The sequence below is a fragment of the Pseudorasbora parva genome, chromosome 14, assembly GCF_024679245.1.
Source record: "Pseudorasbora parva isolate DD20220531a chromosome 14, ASM2467924v1, whole genome shotgun sequence".
Lineage (NCBI taxonomy): Eukaryota > Metazoa > Chordata > Actinopteri > Cypriniformes > Gobionidae > Pseudorasbora > Pseudorasbora parva.
Window position 1 is genome coordinate 14,625,922 of NC_090185.1, and position 17,040 is coordinate 14,642,961.

Sequence of the window (17,040 nt, forward strand, 5' to 3'; positions counted from 1 at the left end):
ATTGAATAAATTCCACTTCTATGTCATGGTATACACTGTCATAATTTAGCATTTTTGTCCATTTTGAATTTGTGTGATAACTGAATAATTTCCACTTTTATGTCATAATATACACTGTTGTAATTGTGTATTTTTGTTAATTTTGATTTTTGTGATAATTGAATAAATTCACTTTTATGTAATAGTATATACACTGTCGTAATTGTGTATTTTTGTTCATTTTGATTTTTGTGATAATTAAATAAATGCACTTTTATGTAATAGTATACACTGTTGTAATCGTGTATTTGGCCGGACAATGTATTGTACATTTTAAAAAAAAGAAACCCACACAGAAGATTAAATCATGCAATTTATTTGGTGAAAGACAGGCCTCAAGTATGGCATGCAAAAAAAACTCCAGAGGACTCTTTCTGATGGTTAAATCAGCACTTAACTGCATTCATTTTCCAGAGCAACACTTCTGTCTCTCAGGACACTGGCCATTATTGCAACCGTTCTAGGCACATAGTCGGGTTGAGGCAGTCACCACGAGGCTTCACTGCAGGGATACAGACACACAGCTTTAGTCAGTTTATAGCAGCATTCAATCTTCGATACAGAGAACTAAACATTGCTTATAGAGCGAATTGTACTCCAAGTACTAGAGAGCATGCTGCGATGCCATTTCCCTGCCGGAACTTGTGCCGGAAAGGTTTTGTGTTTCCTGACATGAGCCCGTTTATATATTCACTGTCAGTCATCAGTTTCAAGAGTGAACCCCACATGTATATGCAGATATGGGTCTATGTATTAAAGCGTATGTGGCCACTTGTCAAGAATGGAAAACAAATTGTATTCGAATTCTGAACTCATAGGCCTATTATTTTATATTACCTAGACAGCACACTCTTTATAAATCACTAAAAGCAGGCACTAATTTAATGAACAATCTCACGGTCCCATTCAGTGAAGCTGACGACACAATGAATCTCATTTGCATGGATTGGTGCATGTGCAGGACTCAGCACTGGACAACTCGAGCGGCGAGTGGATTCGAACTTTAACGCCGTGATTGGCCTTTGCGTTTTAGAAAAGAAAACCTGGTGATCGGCTACATTATTCACCGAAGGGAAAACATACTGGAAACGTAATTTGAGGAGCGCAAAGACCGAAACAAATTAACTAATTATGCAATCATTAAGAAGAAAACTGATCCTAGAGCTAACATGCCAGCAGTTATGGGCAGCTTTTCCCTCTGAAAGCAATCAGTAGCAGAAGCGGCTGTGGTTTGAGTGAGAAAATAACACTCCTTGAAATGATGCTATGGGCAAAATTCAGGTAATTTGAGAAAGAAAAGGTGTGACAATATAACAAATACTTTAATTGGAGCTCTACACTGATGTCCACATCCATTGCCGCAGCATTTCTCAGCCTTCGGACAGTCACTGTCATCAACACACAACTCCACACACACCCCACGGTCAAGGAATTTGTTTGGACACAATCCTTGCTTTACTGTTACACAAACACAGAGACCAGATGAATGCTGAAAGTCTCATTCTTTGTAATGGAGAAAGAAAAGGAAATAAAACCCAATCCATGCATAAGTAGAACATACCTTTATACGGCACTGTGCATGTATGTCCACATCCATTGCTGCAGCATTTCTCATCTTTTGGACAGTCGCTGTCATAGGAACACTTCTCTACACACACTCCTACTCCAAGGTTGTTGTTTGGACACACTCCTGGCTTTGGTTCATCTGTTACGCGTTTGAAAAACAGCATTTCTGAATGACTTAGCATTTAAAACATACATGTGACTGTGCTGGAAAAGTGAGGACAACGAGCACTTTCGAGAGTGTTAGTCATATGCAGTCTCCATTAAAAACCCTTCAAAATGTCACAACCTTTCCATACCTTAAATCCCTGGTAATAGCAAACAAATTAGAAAAATCATGGGCTACTTTTCATTTTTGAACTAACACCAGAGTTCATTTAGAACATGACATGTTTGTACATCGGGATTGTGTCTGAGGTGTTGGAGCTGTCAGTCAGCGCAAGCGATTTCTCAGGGACAAAGGAAAGGTAATTTAAGAAAAAAAAAAAGATTTTAAAGGCATTTAATTGCCATTTGGAGCGCTAGATAAAAGTTTAACCAATTTGTGTGACAAACTTAAGATTACACGTTTCACTGGTTTTGCCTGTAGCTCAATTATCCTGTGCACTTGCCGACTTTTTGTCAACATGGGATATTTTACTCATTTTTTAAAAAAGAAAACTTTATATGGAGCTGTACATGCAGGTCACATCCATTGCTGCAGCATTTCTCATCATCCAGACAGTCGCTGTCATAGGTACACATCTCAGCACACACTCCAAGTTCGACACACGCACACAATAAATACCTGTATATGGAGCTCTACACTGATGTCCACATCCATTGCTGCAGCATTTCTCAGTATTTGGACAGTCACTGTCATCATTACACAACTCCGCGCACACTCCACGTTTAAAGACTCTGTTGTTTGGACACACTCCTGGCTTTGCTGTTACACAAACAAGAGACCAGATCACTGAATGTTTATGGTCTTATTCTCTGTAATAGAGAAGAAAACACCCGACTCCATGCGTCAGTATAACATGCCTTCATATGGAGCTCTACACTGATGTCCACATCCATTGCTGCAGCATTTCTCAGTATTCGGACAGTCGCTGTCATCTTCACACAACTCCGCGCACACTCCACGTTTAAAGACTCTGTTGTTTGGACACACTCCTGGCTTTGCTGTTATACAAACACAGAGACCAGATCACTGAATGTTTATGGTCTGATTCTCTGTAATAGAGAAGAAAACAACCGACTCCATGCGTCAGTATAACATGGCTTCATATGGAGCTGTACACGCATGTCCACATCCATTGCTGCAGCATTTCTCATCGTTCGGACAGTCGCTGTCATAGGAACACAACTCTGCACACACTCCTACTAAAGATTTGTTTCTTGGACAGACTCCTGGCTTTGGTTTCTCTGTTATGAATTTGTATAATAGCATGGCAATGAATGCTAAATGACTCATTGCATACATAAAAAAAAGAAAAAAAAGGATGACCCACACACTAATATAAATACCTGTATATGGAGTTGTACACGAATGGCCACATCCATTGCTGCAGCATTTCTCCACTTTTGGACAGTCACTGTCATTCACACACGCCTCCACACACACCCCTGTTCCATTGGTTTCACTTGGACACACTCCTGGCTTTGGTTTCTCTGTTATGAATTTAGCATAGGAATGAATGCCGAATAACTCGCGGCACGCGCTTTGGTAAAGGCTGGGATTTTTTTTTTTTTTTTACATGCAGCTTGTTAGTGAAGCACAGCTCTGTGACAAGTAGTTAATGCTGCTCAATCTGAGAGCACTCATGCAGAAGTACGCAAGTGCAAATCATTCCAGGAAATCCCCATGTCGTCATACTGTAGCTGAATAAAAATGTTTAAATTCTTAAATTTAGGCCTGTCGAGATAAGCGACTGAAAGTAATTTTAGTGTGACTAAAATAAGTGTCCTCCACACCACTAGTATGAGCTAGCGTTATGGCAAATTTCCACAGCAGTAAGTGAAGCGGAGTCGAGTGTGATTTGAAAGCAAAGGATTTCAAAGGCTGAAGGAGCCTAAAGTATGGGATTACTTCAGATTAGCCGATTAAAAATAAAAAACATTAAAAAAAAAAAAAAAAAAAAAAGGTTGTTTGTACACCGAAGAGCTTCATTGGCATACCACAGCAGCACATGCTCAATGCATGAACATCTGAGGAGCAAACATGCAGGCTATTCTGGATAATGGGCTGCCGGGAAAAAATAAGCCATTACTGCTGCTCATGTTTTTGCCCATTACAATTAACTTTGTAGGCAGGATATTAAACCCTGCCTAATACTTTTTGAAGCAAGAGAAGTTGGGTGGCGATATAAACTGATGTAATAAAGTATAAATACCTGTATATGGAGGCATACAAGCATGTCCACATCCATTGCTGCAGCACTTCTCAGCTTTCGGACAGTCACTGTCATGGGAACACAACTCGACACACTTGCTTAACACTCCTACTGTAATGTGGTCTCTAGGACACACTCCTGGCTTTACTGATATACACGAACAACAGAAAAACCACAAGTCACTGACGGCCTCATTCACTATTCAACAAACAAAAAGTGCCCCAGAATGACAATGTCAAGATTCATCAGGGTCAAACTGTGAAAGAATGGTTGAGAGGGAGCATGAAGGATAATTTTACACATCGGCTCCCGAGTCCAGATCTTAAATTCACTGAAAGTCCTTGGGATGTGCTGGAGCAGACTTTACAGGGTGCTGGACTCTTGCATTGTCAATACATATTCTTGAACAAAAATATATAAACCTCTTGATGAAAATGAATGCGGGGTGTATGGTGCATCCAGAAAATATTCACAGCGCTTCACTTTTTAGAATTGAGGAAATTATGAAGCCATTTAGGAAGAAGTCTAACATAAGATGTAGATGTCTAACACTTATTAATAATAAAATAAAAATACTCTTGTAGGCTACGAGAGAAAAATAAAATACACACCTTTACTTAGAACTACAGACATGCATCTGCAGCCTACTGTACATTTAATGTAGGCCTACCCAAAAGTCATGTTTTGTATAGGGATTCTAATAATGTACATATATTTCTTTGCGCTGTGTAACGAAATTAAAAGACCTCACCTGTTTCTAATACTTCGGCATCAGTTGTGCGCAAGCATGAGGAAAACAAAACAGAAATACAAGGTTATTCAATATAATGTCCTAAGAGTGCGTAAAGACAAAATTTGTATTTAGCTTATTTACATTTTCTTAGCGCTGTATAATGAGGTTAAAATAGTTTACCTGTGGATGGTTCCTCAGGGACTCTTAATGTGCAGCATACAGAGGGACACAATAAAACAACGACCAACAAGCAGAACAGTCGAGCTGCCATCCTCTCAACCAGCAATCTCACAATGACTGCAGGAAAATCAGCTGAATTAGAGGATATGGGGATTTTAAACGCGAAACGGGTTAAACGATTAAGTCTTGTGCAAATTAAACCCTACTCACTTTCCTGTATCTTTCCAGCAGTAGCTAGACTCTTGAAGACCGATTACCTGTTCAGGTGTGTTTGATTAGGGAAGCTGCGTTCAGGCAATTATTATAGCCTACAGCTGAATTGGGATAGTTCAAATGAACTCTGTAAACTATAGGCTTCGTTCGAAACCGCGTACTCATTGAGTAGGTACTTTATTTCAATAAGTTCTTCACCTAAAAGCGCTAAAAGAGTAGTAGGCTACTCGCCTGATCACGCATGTGGGCCCTGGCGTTGATCACAACAAACCGTGATCATAATCTGATTACCAAAAAACCAATGGAGGACCAAATTACTCAAAATGAAATAATTCAATAAATAATGATTTCAATAAAACAACAATTAAATGTACCAGTTTATTCAGAAAAAAATTAAATAATTTATTAAATAATTTATTTATTAAATATTAATTAGATAATTAAATAAATAAATGTGTCTATTTATTTTGTAAAATTACATGAAATTGTTTAGTATATTTCACAATTACCTCTTTCAAACACACTATTGTCGTGTTTAAAAATCTATTTTTTCATTATTTATTGTGCTTTTTCAAAAAGCCGTTTTTTATAATAATATGCTGCATTTACAAACTTGACACCTATTTGACGAATCATTCTAGCCTGACGAGCCAGACCCACATCAAGATGTTTGGTCTGGAAACTCACCAGGGCTCAATCCGAGGGGCGGAATAAACGGTTGTCTTTCAAACTCCCTCTGCACGCGATAGGATAGCGCTACCACCAACCAGAGCAACGAAGGTGAATCAGAGCTTGTTGATAGATTAAACATTCACCGTATCCGGTTGGCTAAACTCCGAACACATCTTCCCTTTTTAAGAATGACTTCAGTGCCGTTCTTTGTTCTTTTCTCAGAGAAAAGCTTAACTCCAAGTCTTCCAGAGTCCCGGTCAAAGCTGATTCGAAAGACCGCCATTCGCCAGTTTCTGTGTTTACTAGAATCACGCAAAACACAACTCGGCCGTCGTCATCATGGCCCCGCCCACCGACTCTATACACGATGTGATTGGCCCAGCAAGAGTTTGTTTACAGCTCAGAAGGGTATTGAGAGGTGCTAGACGACACTCGCTGGCAGATTAGGGTGCGTCTAGATTTCTAGGCTAGAATCATGCATTTCCAAAGCACGATTTTCCCAAAGATTTTTTTCATAATAATAGAGGACATTTCACAAATGCCAATCAACAGGCAGTGGGCAGTGCTTGGCACTGATTGGTTTGAAACCGAAGAGACGACAGACATGACAGATCGATCTTTGTGTGGTGTGATGACATCACAGAACACCAAGGGTGCTTCTCATTTCTGATTTGTGACTGAAAATGTATTTTGACTCTATTGAATTTTCTAAAAACCTGAAAACTATGAGAACTGTGGCTGTGTTTAAGGCAGTGTTTTTATCTTGATCAATTCCTTCCACCATATTAATTTTAGATCAATTCCCTTGTGCCCCTTGCCACTTGCCAGATCCAGACCAAAAAAAGAAGAAAAAAAAGTCATCAATATGAAAGGATTATCCAATCAGCGCCAAGCACCGCCCACTGCCTGTTGATTTGCATTTGTGAAATGTCGTCTATTATTATGAAAAAAAATCTCTGGGAAAATTGTGCTTTGTAAATTCAAAATAAATGCAAGTTCGTGGCATCAGTAACTTTACAGCTACCTAGTCCTGTTCTGTAACTACAGAAGAGTCAAGTTTTAAATAGGAAAAATATCAAAACGCTTTGGTCATTTTTGAGCGAGACGCTAACAGTCTAATCAGAATCAAATAATTATGCTGAGCTATCCTAAAAGTGCTACCACCAGACCTGGCTGAACTTGGCTGAATAAAATTTGAAAACGTTAAAGCTCACCTGTTTAACACAAGGGGAGTTTGAAAATGAGCCTATTTTCAAAAAAAGTAGTGTTTTTTTTAAGGCATAGAATTAACCGGTGATCTATTTATATAAATATAATGTTTATTTTCTGGTGGTGTATAATGATTGTATAACATAACTGTATGATAAACATATTGCTTGAAACAAATGGGGCTATCAAATGTGTGCAAACCAATTATTTGGTCATAACCGGTATGACCAATTGGCTGGGTTTAAGTGAGAAGAGGGCAAGATTTGAATCGCTTCCAGAACCTGTCAGGCTGAAGCGAGGCTTTGAACGTCATTAATGATGTCATTGGTCTAAAGCGATACAAGCCTCGATACGTACTTCAGATTTTTCCGTTGACCCAAGATGGCAGCCGGAGTGGTCACATTTTTTTTAACAGCGGAACCAATTTTACTTTACAATCCCTATATTGTTGGTTAAGTACATTTAAACCTGGACGCTGAATATTGCTTGAATATGCACCAGGCCATCTTTCTGCTTTGTTCCAGCAAAAAAAACTTTTAAATCAGCTTAATTTTTGCTTAAATTGCCAATCGTTAACTGCCGCACATGGAAACTAAGGACAGCATGGTGAAACGCAAAGGAAAAATAAGAACTCTACCTCTAAGAGGCTTGTGAAAGAGATGGAATTTGATGTTCCTGTTGGCAATAGAGCTGCTCCACAAATCGAGGTAGACCTTCAGTAAGACCAAAAACATTTAGATGTCAGCCGGTCTGATAGCCCAAGTCTCAACTAAGTTCGTACATGACTTCGATAGATACGCCACATTGCAAGACAATGGCATTATTGACATCCAGAATTAAGGAAAGTGCAAACAACCTTTAGAAAAATGATTACCAGCAACATATGAGCATCGAGGCCCTTAAGAAATCATTTGACTTTGTGTTTGAAGAAGTAAACCCCTTCTGTACAGAATTCCTGAACATTCTGATGAAAACAAGCAAAAAGTCATCAGAGTCTGTATTTCAGTTGTTCCTGATTCAAGCGTTTCTTTTAAGGATGACATAGATGTTGTGCATTGACTGGGAAAGCTGAATGAGCAGGTCAGCAGACCAAGAGTGATTATTCGCTTCGTGAGAAAATCTATGTGGGACCTGATCTGATGGCAAGCCAAGAACTCTGAATACCATAGGAATCACAAGCTGAGATTCTCCGAAGATCTGTCCCAAGCAGACAAGTTGCTGAGGATGAAGAGGTGGCCATTGGTTAAAAGTTTAAGGTTAAATGTAAGGTTTGTGTTTTATTTGCATGTAATGTAAATTACTGGAAATCACAATGGGTTAATGGTATTTGGCTCGCTCATGGGCCTGAGTTGGGGCTAGTGTTGCAGGTTTAAAAAATATTTTTCTGGGGACATTTTATTTAAAAAATTGGATAAAAATCTGTCCCAAGTAGGTCTTTAAATTCAATATACTTGTGCATCTGATGATTTCATGTGTGGATTATTTGGCTTTATTTGAAAAACAGAAGCAGGCTGAATGGACTCTGATGTAAATCTCCAGTTTAAACAGCTCTGATAAATACGGTAATAAATAGATGATATGTGATCGGCCAGTGTTAAAGTAGTTCACCCAAAAATCAACTAACCCTCAATCCACCGTATGGATTTGTCCTTTCAGACAAATGCAATCAGTTTTATATATATATATATATATATATATATATATATATATATATATATATATATATATATATATATATATATGTAGAATAAGCATCAGGTCAGAAATCACTTTCACCGCAACTAGACTTAGTGTATGGCCATTACTGGTGATTTTAGTTTATATATATATATATATATATATATATATATATATATATATATATATATATATATATATATATATATGGATTTTTTTGAGCTTCAAAAACACTCTATTCACTCCCATTACAAAAGGATTTTTTTTTTTTTTCAATTGTGTTTGATTGAAAGAAGAAAGTCATATGCACCTATTGCTTGAGGGTGAGATGCTTTATGGGATACTTTTTATTTTGGGGTGAACTAATCTTTTTACTCTATAGTGAGAAACACACAAAAACATATTTACCCTGCTTACAAAATATAATTTTCTTAAGTGTTGATGTCAATAATTATGAATGTCAGACGAGTTGGCAGTTGGTAAAATATTTGCAGTCCGTGTGTTTCTCTTTGAGAAAATAATAGAAAATATTAAAGATGAGAACTACAGACATGCTATCATTTACACATAGTTTCATAGTTATCATTTACACATGCTTCAGCACTATATTGCATTGCAATAGGTAACACTTCAAAGTCAATACCAAATCAAAACAAGTTAGCAAATAATTTGTAACTTAAAGAATTTAATGACAAAATCTGGGTATGGTTACACTTAAAATAGTTACAAAGTATATGTATGAAATAAGTATATTAATGTATCAATTTAAAAGTAGATTAATATATCTACCCAGCATGCATAGAATGTTACTTGAGGGATAGAAAGACAGAGAGAGAGAAAAAGTCAAAGAAGAGAGCATAGAGAAGAGCCAAAGAGAAGGCCCCCCAAGATAAAAGAGATAGACCAACAGTTACAATCTTCTTTCAGCTGTTCCTTGACCATGTGACTGAACACCTAATGTGAGACATTCAAAGTGACCAATCAGGCCAAACTTCCCCCACTATACTACAGGTGTGACACACATTTGGCCATCAGATCTCATTGTCTTTAAGAATTCCAAATGGCCCTTCTGATTAAAGGGAGGGGGGTGGATCTTAAGGCTTCCTTTTTGTGTGAAACTCTTCCCGACACTAATCACGTGTGCGGCTTCTCTGAAAACGCACAAGAAGGGTCCACATTGGAGATATCTCAACTGACTGAATCTTGTTATGGTGTGATCATTTTTCAAGTTTTTCTCCATTGTGAGTTATCTGGTGCAGTTTCAGTCCAGCACCTGTAACAAAGGTCTTCCCACATTCAAAGCACATGTGATTCTTCACACCATTGTGTCTTTTCAGGTGTGTTTTTAAAGAATCCAAGTGACTAAAACTCTTTCCACACAAAGAACACAAGTGAGGCTTCTCTTGTGTATGAACACTCAGGTGGGCCTTTCGGTTTGATGCTGATAAAAATGTTTTACCGCACTGATCACAGTTAAATGGTCTTTCTCCAGAATGAGAACGCAGATGTAATTTAAGAGTGTTTGCATGTGTGAAACTCTTCCAGCACTGATCACATGTGTGCTGCTTCTCTCCAGTGTGGATTTTCATATGAACATTAAGGGCTGTTTTTTGTCTGAATCTCTTCCCACACTGATCACATGTGTGCGGCTTCTCTCCGGTGTGGATTTTTGTGTGATCCTTAAGGGCTGTTTTTTGTCTAAAACTCTTCCCACACTGATCACATGTGTGCGGCTTCTCTCCGGTGTGGATTTTCATGTGTTCCTTGAGGTATTCTTTAAGTGTGAAACTATTCCCACACTGATCACATGTGTGTGGTTTCTCTCCAGTGTGGATTTTCAAGTGAACATTGAGGGAGGATATTTGTGTAAAACTCTTCCCACATTGATCACATTTATAAGGTTTCTCTCCAGTGTGGATCCTCTCATGTAATTTCAGAGATCCTGGTCTGTGAAATCTCTTGTCACAGTATGAACACTTGTAAGGGTTTTCTCCAGTGTGAATTCTCTGGTGAATTTTCAGTTCAGCATATATAACAAAGGTCTTCCCACAATCAAAGCACATATGATTCTTCACACCGCTGTGTCTTTGCTGGTGTAATTTTAAACCATTCAGCTCGCTAAAACACTTTCCACACAAAGAACACGTGTGAGGTTTCTCTTTTGAATGAACTTTCAGGTGGACCTTTAGGGATGATGCTGACGAATAGGTTTTTCCGCACTGGTCGCAGAAAAAAGTTTTTTCTCCAGAGTGAGAACGCAGATGTACTGTAAGACTGTTTGCATGTGTGAAACTCTTCCAGCACTGATCACATGTGTAGGGCTTCTCTCCAGTGTGGATCTTCATGTGTCCCCTAAGATGTTCTATTCTTGCAAAACTCTTTCCACATTGATCACATGTGTGCGGCTTCTCTCCAGTGTGGATCTTCATGTGTACCCTAAGATAATCTGTTCTTGCAAAACTCTTCCCACACTGATCACATGTGTGCGGCTTCTCTCCAGTGTGGATCTTCATGTGTATCTTAAGATGTCTTTGTTGTGTGAAACTCTTCCCACACCGATCACACGTGTACGGTTTCTCTCCAGTGTGGATCCTCATGTGTTCCTTAAGGGTTTGTTTTTGTGTATAACTCTTCCCACATTGATCACATGTGTGTGGCTTTTCTCCAGTGTGGATTACCATGTGTGTCTTTAAATTTACTTTCAATGTAAATCTCTTCCCACACTGATCACATGTGTGTGGCTTCTCTCCAGTGTGGACTCGTATGTGCCCCTTTAGAGACTCTTTTTGTTTGAAACTCTTCCCACACTGATCACACGCGTGTGGTTTTTCTTCACTGTGGATAATCATGTGTCTCTTCATGGTTCCTTTTTGTGTGAAACCCTTCCCACATTGAGAACATGTAAAAGGCTTCTCCCCTGTGTGCATTCTTATGTGACTCTCAAGGTTTACTTTTTGTATATAACTCTTCCCACAGTGATCACATTTGAACTTCTTCTTTTTGCTATGAAGTGTCATGTGAAGTTTAACACTTTCTTTGTGTCTAAATTTCTTTCCAAACTGAGGGCAAGATTTTTTGTCCTTCCTCGAAGATTTTTCTTTGTTTTTCTTTTTTTTGACATTGCTCAGTTCTTCACTCTCCTCGTTCTGTTCCATTAAGTCTGAAATTAAAAAAAGTTTTGTATTTATAAATCATTTGGCCAAACCACTAATTCCATGAGGGAGATAATTTTCTGTATATCGTTAAAAAGTTAAAGGAAAAATATATAGTGAACACTAATGACACCAGCACATAGAGAACTGCAATACAATTTTACAATAAATTTAGATTTTTTTATAATATAAATCAATTTATATACCCCTGGGACTTTCAATGAAGTTGGGCACATTGATCGAACGTGGCTTTTTAGGCAAAAAGGTGCCAATCCCATGTTTATGACAGTCTCTTAGATATTTAATTTAGTTGATTTTTTTAAATATATGTTTTATTTATGCAGTTATTAGCATTGGACCAATTGCATCTCAATCCAATCCCAGATTTTAAGACAAATTAAAGTTAAATATAAAACTATTAAAGTTAACATTATCTATGAATCAAGTTTCCCCGAATTTATGACATTCAGTTCTAAACCAGATGTAAAATACAGCCTCCTTTGTAAAGACAACTCCTTACAATTTGTTGTAAAAAGATTTCATTTTCTAATTTGTACCCAGTTCATAGAAAGTGTGTTGTATATAATTTGGTACTTTAACTGTTATTTCACAGCTCTTGTGACTTTTCTAACTACTACAAAATTTTATGAATTTAATATTAATTAATCATCAATGAGGGATCTAAAATAAAATAAAAACTACCTCTTTGTTCTTCAGTATCTTCATGTTCCATTCTGCAGGGCTCTGGATCACTCATGTTCTCACTCTTCAACTCAGTTTTCACTTAGAGGCTGATGGGAATAATCCAGTATTTATTGGTCAACTGCTGTGGGAGGAGCTTCAAATTCTGTGGTAGGAACAGCAGATCTGCTAAAATAAAAAATAACCAGTTACTGAACCTTCATTATTGCACACATTTTATTGTTTTGTTTACGTTTTCATAGATGGCTAGGTAAAGTTACATATTCACAATCTATGTATTTCTGTTTTGTTTGTGGGTAGATCTAATATATATGTTTTTGTACTATTTTATCCATCTTAAGAACAAATGGACAAAGAAATGGAACAATATAAATAAAGGAGATAATTAAAAGGTTTCCGTTTCAAATAAAATTAATAAACAGAAGATTTATAGCCGACAGAAATACATTTATCCTGGTAAATTCAAAAGTGGTAATGGTGTAGTTTGTTTCTGTTTGTTGACACAAATTAAATGAGCTTGTTTACGGGCGATTGAAGAAATCAGCATAATGAACGAGGTGAAAACAGGAAATACTGTATTGACATAGAAGCATTCCAGCAGCTGTTGATAGCGACACTCCTGAAGCAAGCCACAGGATCATCAGAAGAGATCCGTCTTTATTCTTTATTATAAGCCTGCATTTAATCTTTTAATACTGATATCCATTAATATTGTCATATGTCAACGTTTTATTTGTGACATATATATATCATTAGGTAAACCTTATGATTAATATTGTATGTATTTCGTTTTTCCAGAACAGTGATGCTGTGCTGAAGTCTGACGTCAACATCCTACTTCCTACCAAAAACATGTCCGCGAACTGCTAAGTGTGGTAAGGCCACCAGTTCCAGCAGCATCTGCCTTTGACCATGATGGAAGTTTACTGGTTTATAAAGCTGGATATATGGTCATTAAGCTCGTGGGGGAATTCGTAGTCATAGCTCTGGAGTCTAACTTCTGAAAAAAGATCAGTTCAGTTTTCCACACAGTTTGGCTAGGTAGGAAACTATTTACCAGTAGTATGGTGATAATGAGTGAGTGCGGGGGAGTAGTGTCCAGCTTGTTACGTTCCTTAACTAGGGTAATAAATCCCTCCTCTCCCATTTAATAGATGATGTTTTTGACAGAAGATTTTGTCTTTTGAAGATGCTGCAATAATAATTAAGTTTTTGACAGAAGGTTGTGAAGTTGGTATAATATATCATGTTTTTGTCAGAAGGTTTTGTCTTTTGAAGATGCTGAATCCCCCCTCAGCATTCCAGAGCTTATCCGGCTGTTTTGTGAAAATTGTGAAGTGTCTCACACAAACATTCTGTTCTTTTAAAATAATATAAATGAAAATCTACCTCACAAAAATAAAAATTTTATAAAATAGCTTACAAAAAAAAAAAAAAAAAAAAAAAAAAAAAAAAAAAATCAACTGAACCAAACATATCAGTTAAAATAAAATGGAGTCACAAAAAATTGCAATCAGTTAAATATTTATAGAGTTGAAGAAAAAACATACTGCGAAGCAACGCAATGTATGAAACGGGTTCACAAAAATTATATTACATGTTTAGAGAGTCTGCATCTGACTTTCCACATCTTTAAAAAATAAAGTTCCTAACCTGATGTAGCCATCCATACATCCTATTTCCTGAATGTCTCTCAGCCACAGGGCTGTGTGTGTGTGTGAGAGAGAGAGAGAGAGAGAGAGAGAGAGAGAGCGAGAGAGCGAGAGAGCGAGAGAGCGAGAGAGCGAGAGAGAGAGAGAGAGAGAGCGAGAGAGCGAGAGAGCGAGAGAGCGAGAGAGAGTCGGATAAATAACCATACCAAGATCTCTCCTAATGTATTTTCTAGGAAGATACAACTGTATTTAATTTTATTTAGATCTAATTTCAACATTTAAGATCATGCTTTAAAATAAAATGAGTATGAACAACATTGGCTCTGGAAAGGCATTAGCCGACTAACTTTACATGTGCAGTGACATGATGCTCAGAGGTTCATCTGGTAACTCCTCTCGTCTCTGTGTGGGTCTGAAACACCATTTCATAAAGGAGGAGGCTCATGGGCTGTATTTCACCAAAACTATCCATTTCATAAAGCAGGAGGCTCATGGGCTGTATTTCATGTCAGACTGTCACACTCAGGCGACTCCTGCGAATGAACTACATTCCAAAAACATTATAATCCGTAAAATACATTAAGAGAGATCTACAGCGGTATGGTTCTTCATCTGAACCTGTCACACACACACACACACACACACACAGCCCTGAGGCGATGCTTTGAGAGACATTCAGGAAATTAGGAACTTTAATTCAAAAAAATGTTAAAGATGTGAAAAGTTAGATGCAGACTCTCTAAACATGATGATTTTTGTGAACCTATATCATACATTGCGTTGCTTTTAAGCATTATGTTTTTTATTCAACTCTATAAATATTTAACTGATTGCAATTTTTTGTGACTTTTTCATTTTAAAAATGTAATTTTTAAATGTAATGTAATTTTTCATTTTATTTCAACTGAAATGTTTGGTTTAGTGGATTTTTTACAAAGCTATTTTATAAACATTTTGAAATTTTGTGAGGTAGATTTTCATTTATATTATTTTAAAAGAACAGAATGTTTGTGTGAGATACACTTCACAATTTTCACAGTACAGCCGGATAAGCTCTGGAATGCTGAGGGGGGTCCTGATAACAGCATCAAAACCTTGTGACAAAAACATGATTTACATTTATGCATTTAGCAGACGCTTTTATCCAAAGCAACTTGCATTGCAAATTTTTTTTTGAAGGTACACATTTTTTACATTTCTGTCAGTTCTTGCTTTCCTTGGGAATCGAACCCATGACCTTGGCATTGCTAGCGCCATGCTCTACTGTTTGAGCTACTGCAAAGCGATATATTATATGATATATTATACCAACTTCAAAACCCCAAACCTTCTGTCAAAAACATGACATATTATACCGGAGAAGAGGGGAGGTCCCCAAGGTCAAACGTTAGTTCTGCCCTATTCTGAAAGTCCCACTCCCGGAATTTCAACCTGGGTCAGTTAGGTCAGTTTTGTTCATTAGTCTTTAGATTTTTGTTGTTTTTGCATGAAACATGGTTTATGAAATAACTATAAAGTATATAAGACTATAAAGAAATATATGCTGTTAAGAGATGGAAATTGAAAATGGTCTGGTGATTTGTTCCAATGAATTGTGCTTTAAGTGTCAGTGATTTGACACCCCCCACCCAAAAAAACACACACACACACACAAAAACCTGATTTGGACGAAATGACAGAGTATTTCTGTGCCAAATACACTTCTTCGGGATTCTTCTATTAACTCTTTTAAACTAAAGTTACATACAATTATTTCCTCACTGCACAACTTACATTTTACAGACTCCATCTAAATATTAGAAAGTCAAGCAAATATTTCAATTTTGATGTCAGCGGTGGGCGAGCCTTCTGCAAGCATGCGTTTCAATCAGACGGAGCACATATAATAGGAGAGTAATAATTCTAAATATACTATTAAATATAATATACTAATATTAATTTTTCTAAAATATTTGTTGCTTGTGAACACACACATGCCATATGTAGAAATTCAAACCTTCAAGTAAGTGGATTTTTATGAGTAGCAGTAGGGTAATCAAATGCCTAACAATTAATGTGCTTTTGTTTTTATTCATTTTCATTATTAGTTTAGTAAATGTAACTGCTGCTTTGAGAAGCATTATTTTGTTTTTAGATTACAATAATGTTAGAATGTAGGCTAATGTGATTTGACCCCTTTTTGCACATAAATAGGCTATCACAGACTACATGGCTATATTGACTATATTTGCTTCTGTAGCCTTCAATATGAACATTATTTTTAGGGCAATGTTCGGCAGGATGTGAATAACATTTTTAAAATTAAATGCAGATTTTTAATCAATTCAAATAGTTATTAAAATATTATTAAAAATTATTATATAAAAAAAGCCCATATTGCCCAACACAACACTATTGCAAGGTTTAAAATCTTTATTTTAAACCTTGCCATGTTTCAGCTAAGCAGTAATTATACACATGTAACTTCTTAAATGGTTATTTAAAAATAGTAGCTCTTCAATCCTGCATAGGCCTACTAATTCAGTTAAATTTACTAAGTTTTTTATACCATGATCAAACATACCTGAGCAGGGGCTGTGAGATCACCTCCTGTAACCTAAAATAGGGCATTGTTTATAGGGACAGCCATGTAGTGATGTCCAAAACCATAGTGGACTTTTTCGACTGCACTCATTTTATCCCACAATAGCCTACCAAAACAACAAGCGTACAATTGCCTACACTTAACGACTGTCCGAATTCATTCTAAACTAGGACAATAGGCCACCAGGACCGAGTTTCAGGAACCCTAAGTTAAACAATCGTACACAAAATTGATCGCGACATAGTGGATTACTCACATGCTCGATGTCTTCAGTCTTTTCAGCCAG

General features: G+C 37.0%; 2 protein-coding genes across 2 annotated transcripts in view; both read right to left on the reverse strand.

The window, feature by feature from the left end:
* Positions 1-341: 341 nt before the first annotated feature.
* LOC137040164 (WAP four-disulfide core domain protein 3-like) lies at positions 342-4,124 on the reverse strand. Its single transcript, XM_067415599.1, has 6 exons — positions 3,981-4,124; positions 3,115-3,258; positions 2,629-2,769; positions 2,390-2,530; positions 1,601-1,744; positions 342-541 (listed from the first exon to the last, which is right to left on the reverse strand). The coding sequence occupies exons 1-6, from the start codon at positions 3,994-3,996 to the stop codon at positions 486-488; spliced, it is 642 nt and encodes a 213-aa protein (XP_067271700.1). The 5' UTR covers positions 3,997-4,124; the 3' UTR covers positions 342-485.
* Positions 4,125-9,881: 5,757 nt separating this feature from the next.
* Positions 9,882-17,040, reverse strand: part of LOC137039738 (zinc finger protein 721-like) — a 32,886-nt gene continuing 25,727 nt past the window's right edge. The window contains exon 5 of the mRNA XM_067415015.1: positions 9,882-11,824. Within this exon, the coding sequence (XP_067271116.1) occupies positions 9,882-11,824 (1,943 nt within the window). The remainder of the gene's footprint in view (positions 11,825-17,040) is intronic.

Excerpts from the sequence above, each read along its gene's own strand:
- LOC137040164 (XM_067415599.1), bottom strand. Across the intron at positions 2,770-3,114 it reads GTGTACAACTCCATATACAG|CAAAGCCAGGAGTGTGTCCA; the intron begins GTATTTATATTA and ends TTTGTATAACAG. Across the intron at positions 542-1,600 it reads ATGCACAGTGCCGTATAAAG|TGAAGCCTCGTGGTGACTGC; the intron begins GTATGTTCTACT and ends GTATCCCTGCAG.